At 41.0% G+C, this 25,331-nt stretch overlaps 1 protein-coding gene across 4 annotated transcripts in view; it reads left to right on the forward strand.

Annotated features, from left to right (window-relative positions):
- The window catches only part of ppp2r5cb (protein phosphatase 2, regulatory subunit B', gamma b), a 29,864-nt gene extending 20,098 nt beyond the window's left edge, over positions 1 to 9,766 (forward strand). For 3 of the 4 annotated variants that reach the window (XM_071530231.1, XM_071530232.1, XM_071530233.1), the window contains 7 exons: positions 36 to 89; positions 1,137 to 1,307; positions 1,731 to 1,858; positions 1,998 to 2,099; positions 3,573 to 3,645; positions 4,792 to 4,908; positions 6,582 to 9,766. In XM_071530231.1, the coding sequence (XP_071386332.1) occupies positions 36 to 89; positions 1,137 to 1,307; positions 1,731 to 1,858; positions 1,998 to 2,099; positions 3,573 to 3,645; positions 4,792 to 4,908; positions 6,582 to 6,716 (780 nt within the window). In that variant the 3' untranslated portion in view covers positions 6,717 to 9,766. The remainder of the gene's footprint in view (positions 1 to 35; positions 90 to 1,136; positions 1,308 to 1,730; positions 1,859 to 1,997; positions 2,100 to 3,572; positions 3,646 to 4,791; positions 4,909 to 6,581) is intronic. The other variant, XM_071530235.1, reaches the window with a different exon arrangement.
- Positions 9,767 to 25,331: the final 15,565 nt, after the last annotated feature.

Below are 25,331 nucleotides of genomic sequence, written 5' to 3' on the forward strand. Positions count from 1 at the left end.
AATGAATAACTTTTTGTCCTGTCTTTCTCCATTAGCTAGCCTACTGCGTGGTGCAGTTTCTAGAGAAGGATAGCACACTCACAGAACCGGTAAGATTTGATTAATGAATGAATGAAAATCAAATATCGTTGATTGACTTACACTTATCCTGTCTACCCAAGCTAAACTTAGTTAATGCCTCTATCAACACAAAGAGTCCTTTGCTTCAGTCTTCTGTTTGATGCCATTTCATTAGCATGCTCAGTCGTCATGTGATTAGTCTGGTGATTGCTAGTCCTCTGTTAGTATTGATCAGAACAGCGTTTCTGCATGTGATGTGCAACTGTGCAAAACTGGTTTACTTTACTGCTACTTTATAGCCTCCCTGTGTGCGTCACAGATTACTACACTACACCACCGTCATTAATTAGTGCTAATAAACTCTAAAACTAATGCTTACAAATTTTACATATTTCATTCAGGTTGAGTTTAGTTGACTTAGGGCACGCTCTTCAGGAAAGGTTGAGATGCACGAGGAATATCATTCATATTCAGACTACAGGTGCTTATCTCTAAATTTGGCTGTCCATCAGAAATATATGAAGTAGTCTTTAATATGGCGTCTGGGTTGCCAAGTTTTATTATCTGAAGGTTTTGGAAAAGGCCAGAGAAAATGCATTCAATTTATGCTAGAAACTTTTGCTAAATATTGTAGGTAATTTCCCTGCTTGGCTTGTTTGATTTCAGGGCAATAGATAGGACAACAAACTATCTGTTTTATTGGGTTTAAGTAGAGCAGTAGGCTGTCGTCTATTTATATGAAAGAAACATTGCTTACATCTTCAGTCCCACATGATAGACAAACACTGATATACAAAGAAATGTATTTCTCAGCCTCAGATTCCATTCTCAGTGCTTTCCTTCTGGCTACCATGAATGTGGATTGTGGATTGTTTTCTTAATTTTTTTGAATTGTTTGAATCACAGCCTTGTCACCCTCATTGTGAGCCCGCTACATTACTGTGTATGCTGTATCTCTCCGAATATGTTGCTTATTCTGTCTGTGGTCTTGTACACAGAAAATCAGTTGGACAAATCACCTGTCTAAAAGTCATTCTCAATCCCATTGTAAGCCTGTTGTCCTGTCTTTTTTGCAGACGGTGATGGCTTTGTTGAAGTACTGGCCAAAGACCCACAGTCCAAAGGAGGTGATGTTCCTCAATGAACTGGAGGAGATCCTGGATGTCATTGAGCCTTCTGAGTTTGTCAAGGTCATGGAGCCTCTCTTCAGACAGCTGGCCAAGTGTGTGTCCAGCCCGCACTTTCAGGTCCGACATCCATCTCAGTGCACGTGATCTGTGTGTGTGTGTGTTTGTGTATGTTTGTGGTATATGTATTGCACATGCATAGGTATGTGTTTTTCAACCAGCTGGATTAGTGCTTGCGTGTACCTTGAAATCTGTGCGTTACTTCTATTGTTTTCCTCTCTAAAGTTGTGTCTGTGTACATATGTAACTCTGGTATAAACTGAATGTGGTGTCACGTGACCTGTGTGTGTGTGTGTGTGTGTGTGAGTGTATGTTTATGGTATATGTATTACACATGCATAGGTATGTGTTTTTCAACCAGCTGGATTAGTGCTTGCGTTTACCTTGCAATCTGTGTGTGTCATTTCTGCTGTTTTCCGCCCTAAAGTTGAGTATGTGTACAAATATGTAACTCTGGTATAAACTGAATGTGTTGTGTTGTAGGTGGCAGAGCGAGCGCTGTACTACTGGAACAATGAGTACATCATGAGCTTGATCAGTGACAATGCTGCCAGGATTCTGCCCATCATGTTCCCAGCTCTTTACCGCAACTCCAAGACCCACTGGAATAAGTGAGTCACAAACACTCTTTCCACTGTGTGTTTATCTCTGTGTGTTTCTGCCTTTCTTTCTGATGATGAGATGTGATGGTAGTGTAAGTACGTGAATCAAGTTGCCTCTCCGTAATCTTCTGTTTGTTTGTGTTTGCAGGACGATCCATGGGTTGATCTACAATGCTCTGAAACTCTTTATGGAGATGAACCAGAAACTGTTTGATGACTGCACCCAGCAGTTCAGGGCAGAGAAAAGCAAGTAAGGCCCAAGCCTGCCATCTGCTTTAGATAGATACTGTAGGTTGAGCAGAGGGGGTGATAACAGCTCAGTCCAGTGTTGGAATGCAGTACTCTATTTACAGCAATTTCAGACACTGTCAAGCAAGAGTCCTAGCACAAATCACTAGCTGCTTTGTCATAATGGTGTCATTTTCAGTTCACAACTTTCAATAGTTTCCTCTTATAGGTTTATAAAGTTTATCATTTTATAATACTTATTCATATCCTTGCCTATGTTTAATATCTGCCTGTTTTTAAGTCTGTAATTTATTTATTAAGTTGTTGCTTAGTGTCAAAGCAGATGATTGAACATAATTTTGTGACATTAAAATGCATTTGTGGATTGGCTTATTATAACTTAAACTAAAATTCTACCTTATAACACTTTGACACTTAAAAGCTAACAGCTATTGGTGATGTTTCTTGCATTTCTGGGCCCATTTTGTGGCCAAAAATAGACAACGTGACGTTGCATCCAGATATTTCCAGTGCAACTACAATGGAGTTTGATAGCAGAACATTTTTCAGCTATATTGTAAACATCAGGTTTTAGTTTCAGCCTTCAGAATCACAGAGCAAGGGCTTCTTAATAGACTCACAATTTTGCACTGACATTTAACAATCATGTAGGGAGAAATTCATCGTAGAAGAGGCAGAGATGCCAATTTCTCCATTGACAGTAGCCTCAGTAGACCAGAATTCAATGCAGCCACAAGACATGTTGCATTTTGAGTAAAGAGCACGAGACTCACTTGTTTTCGCCTGGAAAAACTCGCTCTCTTGCTCTTACTGTTATATTGCTATTGCTCTCTCCATCTACACATATTAAGGCTGTCAATTGCCCCTAAAATAAACTGACTATGAATTGACTGAAATGAGTCAAATTTGGCTGAAATTCAAATATAAATTATGAAATTTACATAATATTGACACATGAAAGCAGGGCACAGTGACCGGACAATGTGTTCCAAACACATTGATTCTCTCCGTAGTTGATTCACATCATGCATGTTTTCAGTTGCCTGAAAGATTTGAGTTGGTGTTTGGCTGAATCTGGTCTTTTACTGAGGGGAATCCAGATACCTTCCAATCGCTTGGAGGAGCAGTTAGGAGGAGTAGTAATATAGTTGTCAGGCTGGTGTTTTCTGCCATGATGCCACTAGAAAGAGCATGTGTGTGCTAAAAACAGACTAGCAGGCTAGTAAAAGAGTGTCACAAGAGCGACAGAATGAGAGAAAGTCATTCTGGGAAACACAGGAAATCACTAACTGAAGGGGAAGATGAAGCAGGTTGAGAGCAAGGATACACCAAAAAAGTAAACTACAACACAAACTTCAGGAATGCACTGAACATCACAGATTGATGTATAATGGTGTAAGAGGATCTGACGGTGGATTTTTCCTTTTTAAAGCAGTTTCTAATGATTTTGTCTGTGTTTTGTTCTGTGTGTTAGAGAGAAAAGCAAGTGGAAAGAGAGAGAAGAAGCGTGGCTGAAGATTGAGAATCTGGCCAAGTCAAACCCACAGGTGAGCAGAGAGCCTTTAACACAGCAGTCCTATTGATGCCAGGGTTGCACAATTAATCGTAGATAATCATGTGTTGCAATTTTATCTTTTTTAATCATCTAATTTGGTGATATTGAAGTGTTTCTTATATTTTCAATTCCCCTGAAAGTCCCGGTCTGGTAGATCAAGTGCTATTCTTGTCACTGCTGCGAAAAATAATCCAATAGAGGCTACTGAACAAGAAGTCCCACACACTGTCTCTACTCAATTGCATTCTTTTTATTTAAGGGTTACAATATTTCGGTCCACAGACCTTCATCAGGTACCTGACAGTTGACACTGTGTCAAAACCAAAATGAAAATGAAATGGAGAAGCAGGCAGAGAAACCTTGCATAGAGAAACCTTGCCTGGTTTTTAACCAGGCGACAAGAAGTACAGATGCTGTGCAGAGTTTGCCTTAGGGTTGTAGCTACGCCCTGCAGTAATAAAGTAGTAATTATTTATTGTTTGACTTTTGTAAATAATGACCGCAATAAGAGTTAGTCAGTAAGGATTTACTAAAATCCCAAATAAGACGTGCTAAATTGCGTTTGCAATTGAACAGATAGCATGTGTGGTAAATTCTCTCGTTGCGGGAATGCAGGAAGAATAATTGCATAATAATAATAATGATTGAACAGGTGCAAACAATCATATTTAAATTGCACGGATGACGACATTGTGGCATAGTTGTAAATTCAGGAACTGAATGTTGTGAATCCTCACCTTTTGCCCCGAAATCCTTGCTCTGCTTAGAAAAGGCAAATGCATATAGTGTTGCCAGAGGGTCCTACTTGTGTACTGAGAGAGCCTGGTGTATACCCAGCTGACACCTGGGGGCGGCTGTGGATAACAGATAAGCAGGAGCATGCACACAGGTCCATGTATTGAGTGTGATTGTGCATGAGAGACACCTGTTCCTCCACATTACCACAGCTTCAGACATCTAGACCTATTGAAATACCCATCTACTGCAATAACCATGAATGTCAATAATTGCACTCTATATTACAAAAAATGTAGAGATTATTGAACCTTTTGTTTAGTCTAAATGTGTCTGCCCTCCCCCTTACTTTGGTCTTCTAGTGCCTCACAGTTCTTCCTCCCGTTCTCTTGTCCCTGTACAGTTCCTGTTGTACATTGACGCAACAGGTTTGGGCAGTCCAATGGACATGGAGACAGACGGCCCACTGCTAGACGATGTCCAGATGCTAAAGAAAACGGTAGAGGAGGAAGCCACACAGGTAAGGAATCGGGTGTTGGTTTGTGGGTGTAGCAGTGATTGCGCACGTGTGCCAGTGGTGTGACATACTGTAGGCTTTTGTGGTTGGTGCTCAAATAACACACAGAAACTTGATGTACAATATGTGTGCCCTGTTTAAACTTTTGCTAGGCTTAGTGCTAGGATTTAATGGAGAAGTTGAAAGGGTTGTTCACTTTGCTTTTTCTAGCTAAAATACATTTCTGAAATTTGGTCAGTATTATCCTCTGGCGGTCTGGAGAAAGGCTTCCATGCTTTTACCTTTGTCTATTCTTGCTTCAGTTATAAGTTTCTCTCAAGCCCTTCAACGAACCTCTACAAAAACACACTCATGGGCTGGCTTATGTGACACATTTTTTAGCAAGTTACTTAAGTTTTTACTTTCATGCACCTTGTTTTTTACTTTGTTTGCTTTCAAAGTAAAATGTTCATCATAGAGATTAGAAGCTGCCTCATGGCCAGGAATCAATCTAATGCGCGTCAGTCACCTTGTCTCCAACATGGCCCTAATGTACTTTCCTTTCAACCACTTATTCTTTCAACTGGCCACACTTCCTTGTGTTATATCCATTACAGTGGATACATCCACTTGGCTTTGCGCCCTCTCAAAAGTCATCACTTGTAGGCGTTTCACTGAGTGTGTCTTGGGTCAAGTATCGGTCTCGTATTTGTTTATGTAGGCCTATTTTGTATTTTATAATTTTATTCATTGCATTATGCCCAAATAAAATCATATATCTGTAAAGTGTAATCTTAAAATTATGCTTCTCTAGCGAGCTAGCTAGCTAAATGGCTACAGCTATTTGGATGTGATGGGATAGGTAGGCTAGCAAGTTAACATTACTTGTTTAACCGACTAGAGCTAAAGTTGGCAGCTAAAATATTTGAGGTTACTTCAGGTAATGTTACATTCCCTCACTTACCTTCATAAATTATTTAGCTTGTCAAGATGATTATTTAAAGCTGACAGACATGGTCATATAAATCGGGAAATCCTGACACCACCATCTTCCATCTTCCATTCAAAGACAAAGAGGAACTAGAAATAAAAATGTAATGACCGGGTGGATTTGAAAGCCGGATCTTTACCTGAATGTGATTGGTTCTCTGGCACTGCGACTGTTGTGTGCATTTGCATAATACTTTTCTCATCACATTGTGGGCCTGGTTCATGTTGCCGCCTCGCTTCTCTTAGACAATGAATGGAGGCAAACTGTTTGCCTAGTGAAATCGGATCTGTTGTGCAACTACTTTGAGACACGTTTGTTTGGATCAGATTGTATGATACTGAAATGCCATTCTTTGCTATGGGTTTGTTGAAAGTGTAAGAACAGGGTGATTGAGAGGGCAGTCTGATGTTTTTTTCTTTGGTCAGGATCGGATTTCAAAGGTGGGAAGGTGACACTGATGAATATCACACTGTGTTGTTCACTCCTGTTCACCAGCTGAGGACATGTTGACAACACGTGACGGCCACTAAGAGACCAGCCTCGGTCACCATAAACTAAAGTTCAAGAGTGGATGTAACAGTGGGGGTCCCCACTGTGGATTGTAGATGCACAAGTGTGCACAAGTTACACCTCTACAGTGTGTATTTGTGCTGAATGTGACTGACCCCTATCCACTCTGCCTCTCTCCCTCACCCCATCTCTCCAGCTCCAGAGGGATCAGCGTAGGGACCGTCCATTGATGCGGAGGAAATCAGAGCTTCCCCAGGACATCTCCACTGTCAAAGCCCTGGAGACGCACCGGAGGGCTGAGGACATGTTGACAACACATGACGGCCACTAAGAGACCATCCTAGATCACCATAAACCAGCAGCAGCATCCACAGAGGAACCACAGGCCCACGGCGGCCGGGGCCAGCACAACAACAGAACTACGGTATCTCAGTCCAGCCCAGCCCAGCACAACACAGAACTGAACACAAGAGTCCCAGCTCCACCTGACACTGAAAATGCCTGTAGCCAGACATCTAAGCCTGGTTTGGCTGTAATTCTGTCGGGACAAGTGGTGCTCGGCCCTGACCGATTTCCCCCACCCCCCCTAGTTGTAGTCCAGCAGAGATGTCACTGGTGCTGGACGGTCCTGCATGACCAGAACATGCACCATGCCCTGAACTTCGCCCAAGATAGTGTTTTTGTCTCTCTCTCTCTCTCTCCTCCCTCTTTTCCTCTGTCACTTCCTCTCAACTTGTTAATGTTTTAGGGGTGCTGTGCTGCCCCCTTCTGGTCATTTCTCTCAGGTGTTCTGTTCTTCTGTATGTGAGCTGTCTTTCTCTTGCCTCCTCTTTATAGATGTCAGGTGCTTGTACAAATAATATGAGCCCCCAACTGTAACCTCAGCAGAGGATTTCTTTAGTTTGAATAAAAAAAAAAAAATCAGTTGATAATAAAAATGTCAATTGTTTCTATATATTTAACATTAGCTATTTTTCTCATAACATTTAAACTAGACAGCTGTTTATATTTTTTCCTACATAGTATGAATATTATGAGCTATCCTCACCTCTAGCAAGGAGAGGAAAACACACTTCCCATCTGTATAGCCGTTACTGCTAGGAGCTTGATATTTTTCCCCGGTCCATCTTCCATGCCCTGCAATGATTCATGGATCTTTTTGTTAATCAGGACAGGGTCATCTCGGACTCGCCAGTAGCGTGCGTCTGTGTCTGGAGTAGAAGCGTTGTAACACGGTTCTGTCCATCCGAAAGTGCTGGCCTGACAGAGGTCCAGGTTCCAGGTTCTTCCATCCAGTGGATCTCCGTTCCTGTGTAGAAGCATAGTTTGGTGCCAACTTCACTTAACGTAGTGTTTTTTTCCTAAACTGTTTTTCTAATTGTGTAGGCAACAAGTTAACACGGGTTGCGGTGTGTGTGTTGGTGGCTCAAACAATGGTCAAATGGTTCATCATAATTACACGTTTGGATCCATTTGATTGGTACTCGGAATCAGTCCAAGCTCAAGCCTGGTTTGCTGCGCCAGTTACATGAGAGGGGATTTGTCAAGGGACACACGTGCTTCTGAATCCCTGTGGATCTATTTTTGGTCTCCCATTCACATCCAGTCATTTAGGTAATGTGTTTAACATGGTCATTAGCGCACACTATTTGTCACCGTCATTCGTGAGGCTTACGAGAGGTCAGAGAGATGTTGTTCGTAGTCGTAGAGTTTACAAACTCCCACTTTGATGCAGACACCGTGTCACAGTGGGGTTGCAAGAGGAATCAAAGGAGGGCATATTCTTGCGGGAATTGTGCTGACAGCTTGCTTTTTCTACTCTTCTCAAGCAAGACCCTTTTCTTTATAAAAAGCTTGTTAGAGATTAGACTGCTTCATTGACAAGATATGTTTGGTTTGAAGAGGTCAAACACAAGCCTTTCTTTTCACAGTGCCTTTTATAGTCTAAGGGGATATTGGCTCAGCTGAGAGTAGAGTAGTAGCGTTATCTAAATGCCAAACGTTTAAAATTGTAACATTAGTTTCCAGAAGGATGCATTCAAGTCCGTACTTCGCACACCTTGTTAACAGCAAAGTGCATCTGAGCTGCTTTGACTACAGCACATGCCTTGTTAAATCTACAAAGCAGATTTGTAGTGGTGAAGCTAGAGAGGAGAAGCAGAGGAGTAGCCCCCAACCACTTCAACAAAAGAAGCACTTCCTGATGAAACTTGAAGAAAAGAAAATAGAAACATAGCTGAAAAACTAGTAACTAATTGAAATCCGTGATGCTGTCTGTCTTGGTGTGTGGGGTCAGCTCTCCTGTGTGCCTACTGATAAGAGCTAGCCGACGCGGGAGAGGAAACCACCTCCCATTGTAACTTCTCATTCTGTGCCCCCCTCTATCCCATTCCACTTTTAATTTGTGTCCTTGTTCGGCAGTACCATTGTTTGACCCCCTCCCCCTCCCAGACCTGCACACTGGCTGTACTTCCCCAGTAAAAGCCTACTACCCTTTAGGGATCTTTATTTGGACATCTGTTTGATCTGCTTCTGGATGCTTGCAACTTATTTTTGTTGTGGTTTTATTTTTCCTTTGCCTGCAGAACCTCCTGTCAGTGTTTTGACTGAATGTGCAAATTGTAAATAATAACCACGATCACATTGTTTCGTTCTCTCCTTGTTTGTCTTAAAGAATAACATTCACCAATGATTTTATGCTTTTACCAAAACCCCATCCCCTACCCCAAGTCTTGCAGTGGATTTGATAAAAGGAAAAAATTCTTCCACCCCTTCAGTATTCCGCATCCTCTGGGATTGTTGGTGTGCTGTACGAGTAGCTCAGCACAAGGCTGGTTGTCATCCAGTGCTCTTGGAGCAGAGGAGTGTCCCGTTGGTGACTGTTGTTCTTCATGAAATGGCTTTAATAATGGCTTCTTTGGAGCTCTCTTCATTTTACATAAGCTTTGTTGTTTTTTTTTCTTTGAACAGAATGATTATTGCAAGTGTCCTTTAGTATACGTCTTGTACTAAATGGCTTCATCTAATATTGTACATATAATGTACTTTTATTTTATGTTATAACTATTATTAAATGGTAGATTTCATATTTTGTACAAAGTACCCCGTGTACAGAATACAGAGGTTATTAGCAACTGCAGACAGTTGGTATGTGGCACAGACTTCAACACATGTGACTATTTACATTTAGAAACCGTATAGAATTTGGATAGTTTTTTATCGATTTGTAATCTGACATCTTTCCGTTTTTGTTTCCACCTCCAGACATATGTGTTGAGATCCTACATACATTAGCTTTTTGTGTGTGCTTTTATCCAAATCTCCAGTGGTGTACATCTATCTATATACGGCAAATAAAGAGAACATGTGAGTTTTATATTTTCATCCTAAAAAAAAAACCGTTGTGCGTGTCATTATTAGCCGGTCTGATTCAAACTGTCTTTTTCTGCCATTCAGCGCTCTAGATTCTGCCCAGAATCACAGCCTTTCCCATTGTAGGGTTTGACTTCCCACATTCACAGTACATGCTGTCCTCAAAACATTAACACATACTAACACATCTCTCCTAATTGGAAAAGCACTTGTCAAGACTTGCTCGGCATTGACTTTGGTTCAAACAGCGGTCAGTCCTGAAAGGTGTTTAGACAATGACCCTACATTCTAATTGTCAAACGACAAAATGCAACCGTTTCCCTTCCTTCCCTTCACTGTACTTGTTGGCTTTAGACAAATAGATCAAGGGAAGGTTACAGGGAAGCTTGGCTGCATTCCAGAAATGTTCACAGCTGCTTCGTTGGTTCCTTCTCTCGTTACCACTCATCTATCGGGAAGAGAAGGGAGGCGGGATGAATCGAGATAGCATCTGCACTTCAGCATCATCGCTGAAATGTCAGTTGATCACCTGATGCCAATAGATCTCCTCTAAAAGGAGAGTTCTAGTCTGTATGTACCAAGATATGATGCATAAACTTTCAAATCTTGAAGGTGTTTCAGAAAGTTTTCTTATTCCTTTTTTCTTAATTGATTGTCCAATCATCTCACATCTAAGAAGCGCAGCATTTCACAGACTCTGCTGATCACATGACAAACAGTTATACTTTACTCCCTGGAGAGGTGCCGAAGGAGACAGCTTTTCTCATCTCCTTTGTTCATGACGTTATGCTGTCTGCTGTCCTGATAACAAAGGTTTGCGGATCACGGAGGAGGAGGAGGACGAGTGATTATTGAGCATCGTCTACTGAAAGAGACTCTGGGATGGGTGTTAAGCAGCTCCTCTTGACTACTGATGCTTCAGGCAACATGGCGGCATGAGTATTGATTGGGGGTTACAGAGGAAAGAAATGTTTTTTTTGTTGTTTTTTTTTCCCCTACCTTTATTAAATATTTAGAATTCTGGGATGGAGAGGTACACATTTAATATAGGTATATTACATTTTCTTACAACTTTCCCTGGTGATGAAATATGATGTCATAGGATAGCATTTGTAGTTAAGTTAATTGCATTTTCCATTTTCCTTGAGCTCAACAGCCAAGAAACAACACAAAGACTCTTTTCAAATTTTAGGAGAATGTTTACTTTACAAAAGTGTAACAACCTAAAAGCCAATTTCAGTGTAACCTCCCTTATTGCATTTTCTTTCATATGACAAACTAAAATACAGTCCTTTGATGCCACCTTCTGGAGGAAATGGGGAAACATTAATCATTTCTGGTCATTGTGCTGTTGATTGAGTTACAATATCGCTTTCATCCACATACGTGCATTGTGCTAATTTCTATTTAGGGGGTTTTAGAATAATAAAAGAGAGAAAAACAATCCAGTGCAGTCTTTGCCCTTTGAAACCAACTATTTTACACAGTCAACATGGATTGCCAGATCTACCATACATTGGAGAATGTTTTCTTGGAGGTAGAAAGAGACTGAGATCAGCTGACTGAAAACACAAAAATAGAACATTTCTGACACAAAATGGGTCAAGGTCTCAAGCTTAGTAATTTTAGCTTTTTATTTATATAATTGAAATTTTTGATATTGGTTTGCTGTTTTTGTCCTGAACATTAATGACAATAAATGTTTTGCCCATGGCTGGAAGTAGAGTGGTCCTGCATCCTCTGGCATTTTATATAATATCGTGCATGGAATCACTTTCACGTAAACTCAAATGAAAAACAAATCAAAAAGACAAGCCTCAATTGACAATGCTTTCATGTTATATTTGTTGCATTTTATCCAAATGATTAGAAATGTGGCTCCATGTCTCTTGTTTAAAGGGGATATTGCTGCGTGTAGGTGCTTTTGTTTGAAATCAAATATTGGTCGAAATATTGAAAGGGGACGCATTAACCAAATTAGCACCAGCATTCTAACTGAATTCATACCAATCAAAAGATGTATAAATATTGTCTTCATGAACAGATTTCAGTGCTTGCTTGTTAATAGGAGATGCTGCTAGGCGCCATCATCAGCCATTCACAGATGCCCTCAGGCCTTTTAATTGGCTTGTCTGAGGTCACTTAGTTCCATTCCCATTCATTTGGAGACAACAGTCACGGTTGGCACCCGCCCGCCCCTCTTGTGTCTAGCACCCCTGCTGGGATCCGCGCTGAACCGAAATTAACCTGCACATGGACAAGGAAACAAACGGACTCTCACCTTTTTCACCTCTAAAACACCACCATGACAATAATGATACATTCCAAAAGACACTGCATCAGTCATAAATTTGTCAGAATAAGCCTCTCCGTTTCAACTCTCTTCAGTCATGTCGTTAATATATTCGTTCAAATTCTGTTTGATGGGTTAAATCTTGTTGCATTCGACAGAATCTGCCATTTAGAATCGGAGATCAACAGCCGTATTTAAATTAACAGCAAAATAGTTTGTTTCTCCTAAATGACTGCCCTAATGAGCATGCAAATTGTCTCTCACAAATAACCCAATTTGCCTCATTATCAACACACTGCATCCCAATTATCTAAAAGAAAATATTCCTTTGATGGGCTTGATGCGTCATTGAGAATCAAAATACGTCAACGGCTTGTGGGTGGTTAAATGAGTCTGTGTATCTCCCTCTTTCTCTCATCACCCCCCCTCCCCACCTCCTCTATCTTTTTCCTGCGCTCAGAGATGAGGTCATTTAGGTTCATTGTTTTTGCCTGCAGTGAAACTGCTGTGCCGTTTGTACTTGAAATCTGGTGTGTTGCTTTTCTGATTATGATCTGACAGCCTCCTTTGACTGTCAGTGTTAAAATCTTGCTGCGCAACCCCCCAGGTCCTGGTAACCAAAAACATCTTGTCACGACAGAAGATGTCAGACCCTATTGCCATGGAAACAGGGCTCAAAAGTTTTGAGCGTCGACCCCATTGTGACTACATCCAATCAGATTTTAGCTTTCAACGCTGCATTACTTTACTCCGGCATTTGTGTATGTGTATGTGAATCTGTATGTCTGGGTATCTCTCTGTGTGTCTTCCCCATGTTTCTTTGTGTGCAAATCAATTTTTGCATCTGGGTCCGTGTGTGTGAGTATATGTCCAAATCTGGGTGGGTTTCATTAGGTGGATTGTGTGCGTGTATGAGAGGTGGGGGTGGGTGGGTGGGTAGGTGAGGGTGGGGGGGTGGGGGGGGGGGCTATGCTATGCCTGCTTGCGTGTGCCGCCCCCTCCTCTTCATGACTCAGCAGCAGCAGCAGCAGCAGCTCTCACCAGCTTGTGGATGAATGGTTTAGAGAAAGGACTAGCTACCATGGGAGGAGTAGGAGCCAGAAACTGACTCATCCTGCCACCCTGGGGGTCTGGGATGCAGAGCAGCAGGAATACGACTCGGCTGCATGGTCTTGTATCCACCTCTTCCTCTTTCCTCTCTCTTTCCCTCTTCGGCTCTCCGCTCTCTTCTCAAACTCTCTCTGTACATATGGCACCTTCCCTTACCTAAGTCCTCTCAAGCGAAGCAACTATAACCGCACCTTGTGGTTTGAGCATTTCACCCTGAGAATGGAAGGTTGAGGCTATTCTCATCGCAACATATTAAAGACGGCAAGAGCGCAACCCTGTCCCTTTCTTTGATGCTTGACACTAGGCATCAAAGTCCTCAGCATCAAAGCAAGGGACTTGGGATCGGGCCCAGCGGCAGTCAAGCATCCTGCCTCACACAAGAGCGGCAGGAGAAAGCCTCTTCCCCCTTTGGGTTTATCCGGCTTGAAGAAGGCCAACTTCCCTACAGGGGGAGAGGAGAGGACAGACGATGCTGTGCTGTTTGGAAGTTAGTGAAATTACGCTGTAGGGTTGGAAAATTATGCTGAAACCAGGCTGAAGGAGAGTGACAAAACTATATGGAAAGTAAGAGAAATTAAGTTGTACAAAGTTGGGTTTTTTGCTAAACACACAAAGAAATAAAAAGTAAAAAAAAATAGGAAAGAAAAAGTAGAAAGTTGATTTGAAAAGGGAATTTAAAGTAAGGTGAGGTAAATAAAGTAGCTTCTCATTTGTGTGTGTGTGTGCATGTGTGTGTGAGGCGGGTAAAGGGAGTTTCACCTTAACAAAATTTTACTCCAGTTGATGAGAGACGATCCTTCAAACAATATACTTGAATATGAGTAAAGAAATGTATCAGGTTAAACAAGACTCACCGGTGTTACACATTATTTGAGTCTACTCCTGCAACCTCTGTTTACCACTTTTTACCTCTTTCCATATATTTGGCTAAGTATACATTCAGCCCAAGCGGCCTTGTTTTCAACTCCACAGAATGCACGCATTAGAAAGTGCACTGGAGTGCAAGCTCTGCCATATCAAATCATTTACTTGCCTTGAAAACTGAGCCATATTAGAGCAAGAGTAATGTTACAGTACATCTCTTCTCTATTGTCCGAAAATGTGTGTGTGTGTGTGCGCGCGTGCAAGCCTGCGTACATACGTGCATGTGTGTGCATCCAGGGGATAAAGCCGCGGCAACCTCTTCAGTAATAATCCGACTGCCTGTCAGGCTTGGCACGACAGAGCCATACCAGGACACTCTTCTCCTGTGACTGTCTGGAACATACAAACACAAAACCTTTATTACCTTCTAATATCTGGGGCACCTAGGGACATCCCCATTGTCTGCTAAAGCCACACGGGCACATAAGCAGCCGGTCTGTACAAGGGACGCATGTAACTGTCTGACTGTATGTGGGGCAGATGAACCAGAACGCTGTAGACAACGCAGCCTCACCTGACCGTCTGGAGCCTTGATGCTCTCAGCAGACAAGGTCAGCACACACTTGAGGGACGCGAGGGGCAGAAAAACACTGGGAGACGAATATTGAAAGACGGCGAGAGGGAAATGGAGAGAGAGAGAAAGGACAGAGTGGGAGAGACAGAGAGAGAGAGAGGTCTTTTGCACTCTTATGCTCTTTTTCCACATGGGTGAGCAGGAGCAGAGTGTGCAGAAAGAGATGGAGAAAACCATAGCAGAAAGGGATGTTTGGATGAGAGGCTTCATCTAAACAGCATGGGTGAATGATTTGTGTGTGTGTGCTTGGATGGGGTTGTGGGCAGTGGGTTATTTGGACATATGTAGTTACAAAGGGGTAATGGTAAGCAGGGAAATTGTTTTTATGCACATTTAAAAAAAAGATGTGTGAAGATTGCAATGATTTTTACAAAAATGGAGGTGCCATCCTATCTTTCCCCCTCCAGGTTAACCCTCCCATCTCTCACTCTCTCTCTCTCTGGCTGTGTGCATACATTTTTACTGTTACTGGTGTGAAATCTCATATATTATGGCTGGGACCTGGGGCCAGATTCACAAACCCTTTTTAGGAAAAATAAAATAAGTGCTATTTTTTTGTGACTTTTGTGACTGACTGTGAAAAGTTGATATTCATCAAATTCTTTTCATAGCTTTCTGATTTTGCTTGCAATAAAAAAAACATATTAAATAAATGGGGTTCTTGAAAGTAAAGTTCTCAAACTTGCTCTTAATATTTTAATGAAGACCCTGTTTGGACTGCTTAATATCAGCAAGACTAGCAACAGCAGCTCACCGTTTCAACCGACTTCAGAGTCAACATTGTCTGTGGGTCCAAAGGTACGTAAGAGACAAATTATACTGTATGTCCAAAATCGACAAATTTATATTTTAACATAGCTAGCAATGACACTTAATCTAACCAAGATGGATGGCTAAAGATTGGTAATTTTTTTTATAAATTATGTTAGGTAACATGGTAGCTAACGTGAGTTGTAGCTAATGTTAGCCAACTTAACCAAGGTGGCACAAAAGCATTCATGTTAGCTTAACACCCAATAGAAAGCATACATAGCTAACATAGCTAGTTAGGCTACTCACTCTTAGCTACAATCTGTGAGAAAAATAAATAATATTTGACAGCAGTCATTCTTTCCCAATTCCAACATAAAACAGCCTGTTCAGCCTATTGGGCCAGCAGTAGCAGTACTTTGCTCTGGGTCCTCTTCGCGCTTGTCTTTGTTTTTGTTTGTTATTTTTTTTCCAGCGCTGACTTTCCAGAAGAATCCCAATCCATTTCCCCTTGAAAACATCTGTTAGCACGTCCCAAAAACAACATTTTTAGTCATTTTGCTCCAGAACAGACATATTCTGATTTGAAGCAGTAAAAATAACCCAAAAAGTTCCTGATGTGTATTAAGGCCTGCTTGGATATCACATGCCAACTTTACCCATGACCAAAACCTTACCTAACTCTAACCCTAACCCTCCAAATTAGTAAAGGCCCATTCCATTAAAAAACAACTATAAAAACAATTTTCCAGCATTCAGTATGGTTATGAGACAGCTGGACTGCAAATTGGCATGAACCAATATTGAAAACCAGTGTTTGTGATATTTTAAGTAAACATTGTATGAACAAAACCTCAGTTGGCTCAGAGTTTTCAAATTCGGCTTAGAATTGGTTTTTGGGTTCAATTGTTGGAGATTGCTTTGACCCTCTGGGTTTTTATTGGAAAGCATGCAGCGCTCCTGGCAAACTACAGGTACATGAAGCTCTACAGTGAAGTATGTGATGAAAGTTTTAACACAATCAATTGTCATGATGGCAAAAAGTAGGAAAATAAGGCCCAAGTTGAAAATAACCGGAATTATCCTTTAACCAAAGTTGTTTTACTTGCCTCAATTTAACCGTTAGCTAACCTTGTGGAAAAAATGGCATGTCTAATTCGTGCTATTGTAACATAATCTAATTTGTGGTGGAGGAACATAGCCTAATCTTTTGTGTGCATGTTGTGCACATACATTTTGTGCACAACATGCAATCTGTGTTTCAGAGTCTGTGCTTGTTTCAGGAAATTTTTATGAAACTGTGTCAAATAATTCATTACTCACAGTTGTATAAACATGCTAAAAAAGTGCTATATATATTGATTATAAATGGTTATATTTTAGTTTTCCTATTTTAGAATCACCAAAATGACCTAAAAAATAAAAAGCTCACCATGACCCATCAGTTCATCACACATTTCTTTCTATTACATGCACACACAGATACACATGTGGATATGCACAAGTGTGTAAACTGTAGTAGAAATGGGCCAATCTATTCAGCATTTTCTTTGCTGAGATTATTTAACTAATGAATATGCTGTGCAACTTAGATATAATTCCGGCCATGAAAATCATGCCGTCACACTTGGTCTTTTTACAGATGTACCCCATTGATAGAGCATGAAAAAGCAATCTGCCATCTCCCCTGCCTGACCTAATTGAAATGTTAGTCGGGTCGGTGATCAGTCTTGTGCCTGAGTATGGCTAAGACTCTGTAGTATATCATACAACTACAGCATCCACAGAGTCCACTGGAAAAAAATGCATTTCAATGCATTTGACCTCTTTATTGATTTTGTTATGGGCATATACTGTAAGTTGGCCAGAAAGAGGACATAAGGTTTAATATAAAACCATGCTGGTTGAACACCCCCCCTAAAGCCCCGGGTTTACATGTACTGTAGATACATTTGTTAGTTAATTGTAGATTTGCCCTATTTGCCTATTTTTAAAAATTGTTTCAGCATCATTTAACAATCTAATAGGATGAGCACTTGTGACTGGGTGGGTAGTTGATGGGACAGACTGCTGGTCTGTGGGCCTGAAGAACATGTTTGTCCTGAGTTCCCCTGTGGGATTATCCCGGCACGCTGAAAACACTGTAGCTCAAAAAGAGCATTGTTGAACAGACTAACAAGATTTTCTAGCTCCAGGAGAACGTGATCAAAGTTTTCAAATGCTGCAGTTCAAGTAAGGAAAGTGATACAGAGCTTTGGTTGATGATTAAAGCTGTTTGTGTATTGTCCTGTAGTCTAAAGCCAGATTGGAGGATATTATTGATATTGTTTGAATTCAGAAATTAGGTTAACTGCTGGGCTACCACAGAATTTTGATGTGCAAGATGTGCAGACAGGAAGGAATTTGGTTGTGCTCTGTAATGTTGCTGTGAGGACATTTTGCAAATTGTGATACCTCAGGCATGTGTGTGTTTGGCCCATGGACAATGTGGAGTAAATTCTAGTAGTATCGAGATTGGAATAAGGAGTTCAAAGTCCAGAGCTGAACTGTTGACCAATGTATTGACAACTGCACTGCTTAGACAAAAGAGAGATTTTGCTGATTGGTGCCAAAGTTAATTGGCCGACTGATAGTACTTTTCAGATTAGAACTGGTTAAGCGTAAAGAGTGAGGAGAAAAAGCTGGTCAATTGACAGTAATGTTTCATCTTCAGTAACAAGGACTAGATCCAGGGTGTGCAGTCAGCAGTGAGTCCAGAAGAGCGCTGGATGATACCAGAGAGAAAGAAATGCCCATAACAATTTATTTTACAATGGATATATTTCATTATATTGGCCCGCGCATTATTGTAGGTACACAGTGATACTTGGAGAGAATCATCAGGTTTGTTGATATGTAAGCTACAATAAAAAACACCAAGCATCAAATTTCAGTGATACTTTATTACCAGATCTGTAAGAAAATGTGCAGATTCTTTAAGAAAGAAGATGTGGACTAGAAGGTTTGTAGAGAATATTAAAGGCAAAGGAAGCTGTAAATAATCAGTGAGTACAATTGCTGTCTGCTTGGGTGGACTTCCATCCATTTTTTCCAAATCCATTTTTAGACATAATGGATTTGGTTTGAATCATATATTAATGCTCTGTATCCACCTTTTTTGATTCTAGTGAAGCATGATCGTACACAAAGCGAAGAGGAAATGCCTCATGTAATGAAATTCATTTGATTGATTAGGTTAAGCCCAGGTTTCAGTTAATGCTAGGGAATCTAATCTATGATCTGTAACCAATTCATCAATGAGACATGCCTAAGACATTGTGATCTTATGTCAGAGGTCAGTTTCAATATGGGCTCTGATCTCCACACACAGTTGGGATTGTTTAGACGGTATGCAAGAATTACCTTTCCCAGACAATGTCTATGTAGGACAGCGCTAACAGGGTGGAAAACAAGATTAAACTCCAGTGGAACTAAATGAAACTTGCTGCCTAACAGGCGCCCTGCACTGTCATGGGTGACAGATTTCATCTTTGTTTTTGAAAAGTTCACTTCCTTCTAGGAAGGGTAGAGGCTCTTTCACAGACCTGACCTGAAACATCATGGCCGGTTCTCTTTGAACCCTTAACCGCAAGAACAACTGCCTGCCAGCCAGCAATTTAAGAACCTGGACCTACTGATGTAAAGGACTCGCTCTAACACAACATTAAACACAGTTTCTTGTATGAATATGCAAGTCAATGAACTTGCAAGAACTAAAGCCAAGGGGCAAAGCCAGCTAGAATTAAAATCAAGACCCATAAATAATAGAATGTGCAACAACTCAAATGACCCAACTGTACTATCACGCAAGTTAATCTCTAATTATTCACCCGTTTGGAAAAATAAATTCTTTGTTGTCCCGACCCTGTCCCAGTCTAACCCCTCCACCACTCTTACTATGTTGAGCGTGTTGATTTTATTTTATGCATGCATTGATAACACACATACAACTAAATCAAATGTTGTTTTACGTTGCCTTTTCGCTAATACTACAGTTGATAACCACCCCTGATTGGTTTCATCTCAGTATTTTTCAGCCATGGCATCGTTACATACAACCCTCCACATAGTTCCCAGCAGCATAAATGAGTTACGGAATGAGTGTGATTGCGGCGTAACTTGAGGGAAACAGATTGAATGAGCTGTCACGTTCAAACAATGCATTTAACTAGCGTGCAAAAAGGTAATAGATACTTTATTGACCCTCTTATAGATTTTCTCATTTCACTTGCCCCCCCCCTCCTGAGAGGTGTGGGCACTTGTTACGGGACTCCTCAGCAAGGTGGATGTTTGACACCCAATAATAGGACACCCTGCTGCCTTCCCAGATTCAGCTGTGAGCTGAGCTAAACTCATTTAAATGAGCTATGTTGTCCAATGTTTGTGTTAACTAACGAACTATAGCAGGGAATGTAATATTACCTACTTAAATCACAATCAGTGTGGCGGTCTTGTGGGTGTTTGACATCTAACCGATGACAGCTAGTGGGACTTTCCACATTCAGGCTTCAAAGGAGCTAAGCCTACAGCACCGCTAGCCACTATAGATACAGTAACTGTTTTGCTAAACCAGCTGTCTTTTGACTGAAATTGCTAGAACACTCTGATGAAGAGTGCATTACAGATGTGTACACTTTTGATTCTGTTTAAACATCCATTATTTGGGGAAGAGGAATAGTGTGGCACTGCAGCCTGGGACAGCACATATTTCTATTTCTGTTCATAAAATAACATTTGTAAACCTGACTGTTTTAAACTCCACCCTAAAACTCAGAACGGGGTATTGGAAAAAGACAGCTGATCCCTACAGTTTCCTACGACTGTAGGCTCGCTCAGTAAATTACCAATAAATTCATAAATGCTGTTTTAATCTATTATTGGGATATAAACCCTTGAGTGAACAGCTAAATCATGTCCGATCATTACCCATTTTGCTGTGTAACTGATCTATAGAGCATGATAATCTCTCCTCTGAACTAAACCAGTGTATAGTAGCTATCTCTGTCGTCTACTCTAAAGGCTAGTGTGAGGTCATCATTTTTAACCACTACACATGTAGTGGCCACATTAGGTACAGCTCCATGTTTATGCAAACAGCTTGAGAAGGATGAAAGCTTTGATTACTGTGGATTTGAACATGGTATGATCATTGGTGCCAGATGGGCCGATTCCAGCATCTCAGAAATGGCCAACCTCTCGCAGGTTTTTTGCGGACTACAGTGCCTCGAGTTAACAAAGAATGGTGTGATAAATAAGAAACATACTGTCAGCTGCAGTCCTTGTTGATGAGAGAGGTCAGAGAATGGCAAGACTTGCTCCAGGGACCAGGAAACAGACCACAAGTATGCAAATAAGATCTCAGTGCAACAGTGGTGTTCAGAGGGGCATCTCAGAAAGCACAGCTCATCGAACCTTGAAGCGGATGGACTACAGTAACGGAAGACCACTCCATTCAGCTAAGAACAAAAAGATTAGGATACATTGGGCATTTGATCACCAAAACTGGATTACTGAAGAGTGGATGAATCACAATTTCTGTTATGAAACGCTGATGGCAGAGTCAGATTTTGGTGTAAACAAATGCACGGATTCATCCATCCCACAGTCTACCTTTTTTTCGAATGAATAGTTCCAGCAGGATAACCTACCATGTGACAAAGCACGCATCATACCACGATGGTTACAGGAACATGACTTCAGTCGCCAGATCTCAACCAGATAGAGCACCGTTGGGATGAGGTAGATGGATGCGGCACATGCAGCATGAATGTGCTGCTTAAAAATATGCAGGAACTGTAAAAGACACTATCGAGTCGGCATGGACTGAGATCCCTGAGGAATGTTTCTGGCATGTTGTTGAATCCATGCCTCAAATTCAAGAATTCAAGCTGTCCTGGAGGCAAAGGGGGTCCAACCTAATGAAGTGCCCACTGAGTATATGTAACATGAGCCACAAGCCATGCTGACCATAAAGCTCCAACAAACTCCCTCCTGTACACACACACACATACACACTGGAGCAGTTCTTTGTATATTTAGTGCCCTACACAAGATTGCAGCCCACAGCAGTGAATTAGATCACCAATGCTTAGGGTCTCACACACACACACACACACACACACACACACACACACACACACACACACACACACACACACACACACACAGCAGACACGCATTGTGTTGTATAACCACCATTCTAGAGTTTACTCACAGGTCAGAAGAGAAATAAGCTGATTTTCATAGGCCATTAAGGGGTATTAACTATTGGAAAGCAAGTGGGTGGTATTCCCACTTCTGTCGGGATCCACGCGTCAGAGGTGCAGGGACATGCGTCATGCAGGGACAGCTCTGCACAGCGCAGTCCTGAGGCTAGCAAGTGGGAGAGGATGGGGAGAAGTGTGAGGCTGGAGGAGAGGGGCTGGCTGTCTCTGTCAGGCTTGATGTTGATAGGCATGTTATGCTTTTCATTTGACATATTGAATACCTCATCCACATTGGCAGGTTTTGCTGGGAGAGTGTGTATTCGGTTGATCGTTTTGGACAGATTGCTCAGAAGTTGAATGATATCATTCCAACAGTGAGTGTATAAGCTGTGAAGGATTCATCACACAAAGACATCCAAATTGTCTGATGCTTCACTGACATTCTCTTTCTTTATTAAAATCTTTTCTGTCAGTCAGGGTCAGAATATGAAATGTGTTTGACGCCTAACTGTCTGTAATTTGACCAAGCCTTTGTTATTGAGAGCAGCACCCAGTGACATCTGCAACTGCGAGATCTCCAGATAAATTGATCTCATAGCAACCACATTGCCATGGTAACCGGGGTACAGATGCCATGCTGAGGTGATATGCAGAGTGACTGGCTGCCAGACTGACATTTTTTCCGATAGAAAAAAGATAACTGAATGATTCATCTAGTTTCCATTCCAAATTATTGTCTTCATCATTGCCCTCCTGCTGCTTCTTGTCTATTCTTGTTGCTCTACTTATTTTTTACCGTTTCTGTAAAGCAGCCTACCCATACCATGATTGATGCGGCCTCATCATCATGGATCAGTGATAGTTGTTAAGTCATTGAGCTATGCTACAGGTACTAATAAGAAACCTTTGTCACCGCTTTATTCAAACATTTTCAGGGCTTTATCCTTCCAACATTGCAAATGAAATGTGCTATTGTTGCTAACATACAAATGATTGTAAGAGGGTCATAGAGGTCAGAGAGGTTCAACTGTTACACATACTTGAATCCTAAAAGATGTGAAATTTGTATGACACAGCCTGCTTGAGAAACAGAGGGAGTTGTCTTGCACCTTGCTGCGAGTCGTCACAGAAAATCTTTAAGTAACCCAGATTAGAATAAAATGCCGAGCAAATGGAAGCTGTAGCTCCTTTCAGCTCTTTATCCTTCTCTCAACATGGTATGACAAGAATTTTTTATTGTGCTGAGATATGCTACTGCCCTCTTTTTCCTCTTTCTGTTATATTTGTCGTGACTATAACTAATCTTACAGCGAGTATCTATAAGCGAGCCACTTATTGGTGTGCTTCTGTGTTGGGTTTGGTGTAGACAAGTTTCATTTACAACCTGTTAATGAAATTCAGTGGTGGAATGGCCATAACGCTTGGCAGTATTTCCGTGCACTTTCCCTTATCGGCCACATGTGTCCCTAGACTGTAGAGCAATTAGACCATTACTAGATAATGCCCACTAGATGGCATTATCAAAGGCAATGAGTCTACAAACCATATACCTCATTTTTGGCACATAATTTGTTATCATGGTTTTGACATGTATACCATTTGATGGCAGTCTTGCATAAGTAATTGGGGTTGGGATTGGCCGTGTTGTATAGTATAGGCAAACGGCTTCGCTGGCTGTTTGAAAGAGGGAGGCAATTAGTTGTACTAAAGTTTCTGGTAGACTGCCATTTTGTTGTTGGGGGTTTATTTAGAAGCTAACTGTTCCTTTTGGTTATTTTTCAGTTTGTCCAGGGAAAGTGCTTTACTCACTTTAACATTACATTTCTAAGGGATTTGCATTATTCGGCATTGTTCTAATGACAACGTGTTGGAAGACCCCGATGTTAGCTTGAAGAATTGTTTCAAGTTCCACAATGTTAGCGTTCTTGGCTTTCTTGAAAAGGTAAGTTATCACTTTTGACGTGATTGTCAGACTTTTGTGTGAATTGGCTAATGCTTCTGAGCAGTTTATTTCGCTATTACTTTAGGTTGCTTATCAAAACTTGATAATACAGCGCTGCTCTTTTCTTGTTGTGGGCTTTCATTTGTATCATGATTTGTTGATTGGTCTGGTGGCTAGCTATTGTTTTTGGTTAGCCTTTGTTCGATTTCAAGGTTAGAAGATTGCTTACTTATAAGCTTTAGTTTAAGTCGATATTCTAAAAACAACACAACATGCTTTATGCAGCATGTTGACAACTGTTATCATTGTGCCTAAGTGCCTAAGTAACTAAGCTAATGTTAGCTATCATTTGTTTAAGTTGCAATGTTAGCTAGCAAGCTACCTTTGCTATTGTTACTGTGTTGATACTGTGGTGTGAAAGGTGTTAGGAGGCCTTGTTAACTTCCATTAGGACCGTTACAGGGGACAATGTTCATAGACTTCCACTTATTTTGTATGCTCATTCAGTTTTCTTCACTTATATCGGTGTCAGTTACCTCTACTGGTCAGTAGATGGTACTATCTCGTATGTGATTAAAATCATGGATTGGCCAACTTGCTAGATAAGCAGGTTGCCTTGGATCTTTCGATTTTTGTCGTTTGTGTGATGCTGTTATCAGCTTAGCCATGGTGATGGGAATTATTGGAAATTGTGAATGTACAATTGATATAGGCTACTTGGGTTTGATACTTTAAGCTGCTTCTCAGACAACACAGGTGGTGAGCTTAAAACTAGCACTAAGCTTGTTTGTCATACATCTTTGTTAGAAGGTATTCCATACAAAGGGCTCTTGTGTAAAAGATGCTTTTTTCAGAAGGCTCCATGTATAAAGATAAAAAAATATGTTCACTGTTAGGGATAAGATTGTGTGTTTGACTGTACTATGTGTACAAACGCATGAGTGCGTGTTTGTGTGCATATTTGTATTTGAACATTAGACAGATAGTTCAAAAAATGATTACTTGTCTATGTCATCAATCACTAATTACAGAGTTCATCTATTATTGATTGTAATTACTCCCTGTTTACATACTGTATGTTTCTATGGTAGACTATCGACATACTGAACAATTATGGGCTGAAAATTCAGTTTGGTGGTGTTTAGGTTATTTATGGTACTTGATGCAAATGACTGGTGGGATCAAACCAACCAAACACGTTCACAGCAAAACCAAGAACTGCACCCTTCTCTTTTGTTTAAAGTGACAGCAGGCAGCTCCAAAAGAACACAAAATCAAGCCAAAATTAAGTGTAGCTACATCTCATATAAGTACTTACAGATACAATATGGAACTTTTCGCCTTGACAGCGGAAGTATGTTGTTAGTCATGCTGTCCTCCCCCTCAGCTGGTCAAGGTCACGGCCCAACACTTCTCACTCATCTTGATGAGCTGTCTACCTTGTAACGGCATCTATAAAGCCACCACAGGTGTTTAAGGAGCAAGGACGGTGAACACAGGTGGTCTGCAGTTTAAAAAAGAAAAGCAGTGCCAATGTCCACCCCTGTTTTTGAATGGGCCTCATCTGCCGCAAGTTAAGCTTCACTGTTCTTTGTTTCTTACTGCTTTCCACCGTTTTTGTCATTGCTATGACTTCTCTGCTGTGGCCAGATTATTAGGCATGTACACACAGGCACAGACAGACTTAGACAGATAATGTATATTATATACTATTATATATATTTATTTAGTGTTAT

This window comes from Centroberyx affinis, unplaced genomic scaffold (assembly GCF_046629955.1).
Source record: "Centroberyx affinis isolate AG114_WGS23_722 - 3 ecotype Tasmania unplaced genomic scaffold, CSIRO-AGI_Caff_v1 ptg001906l_1, whole genome shotgun sequence".
Lineage (NCBI taxonomy): Eukaryota > Metazoa > Chordata > Actinopteri > Beryciformes > Berycidae > Centroberyx > Centroberyx affinis.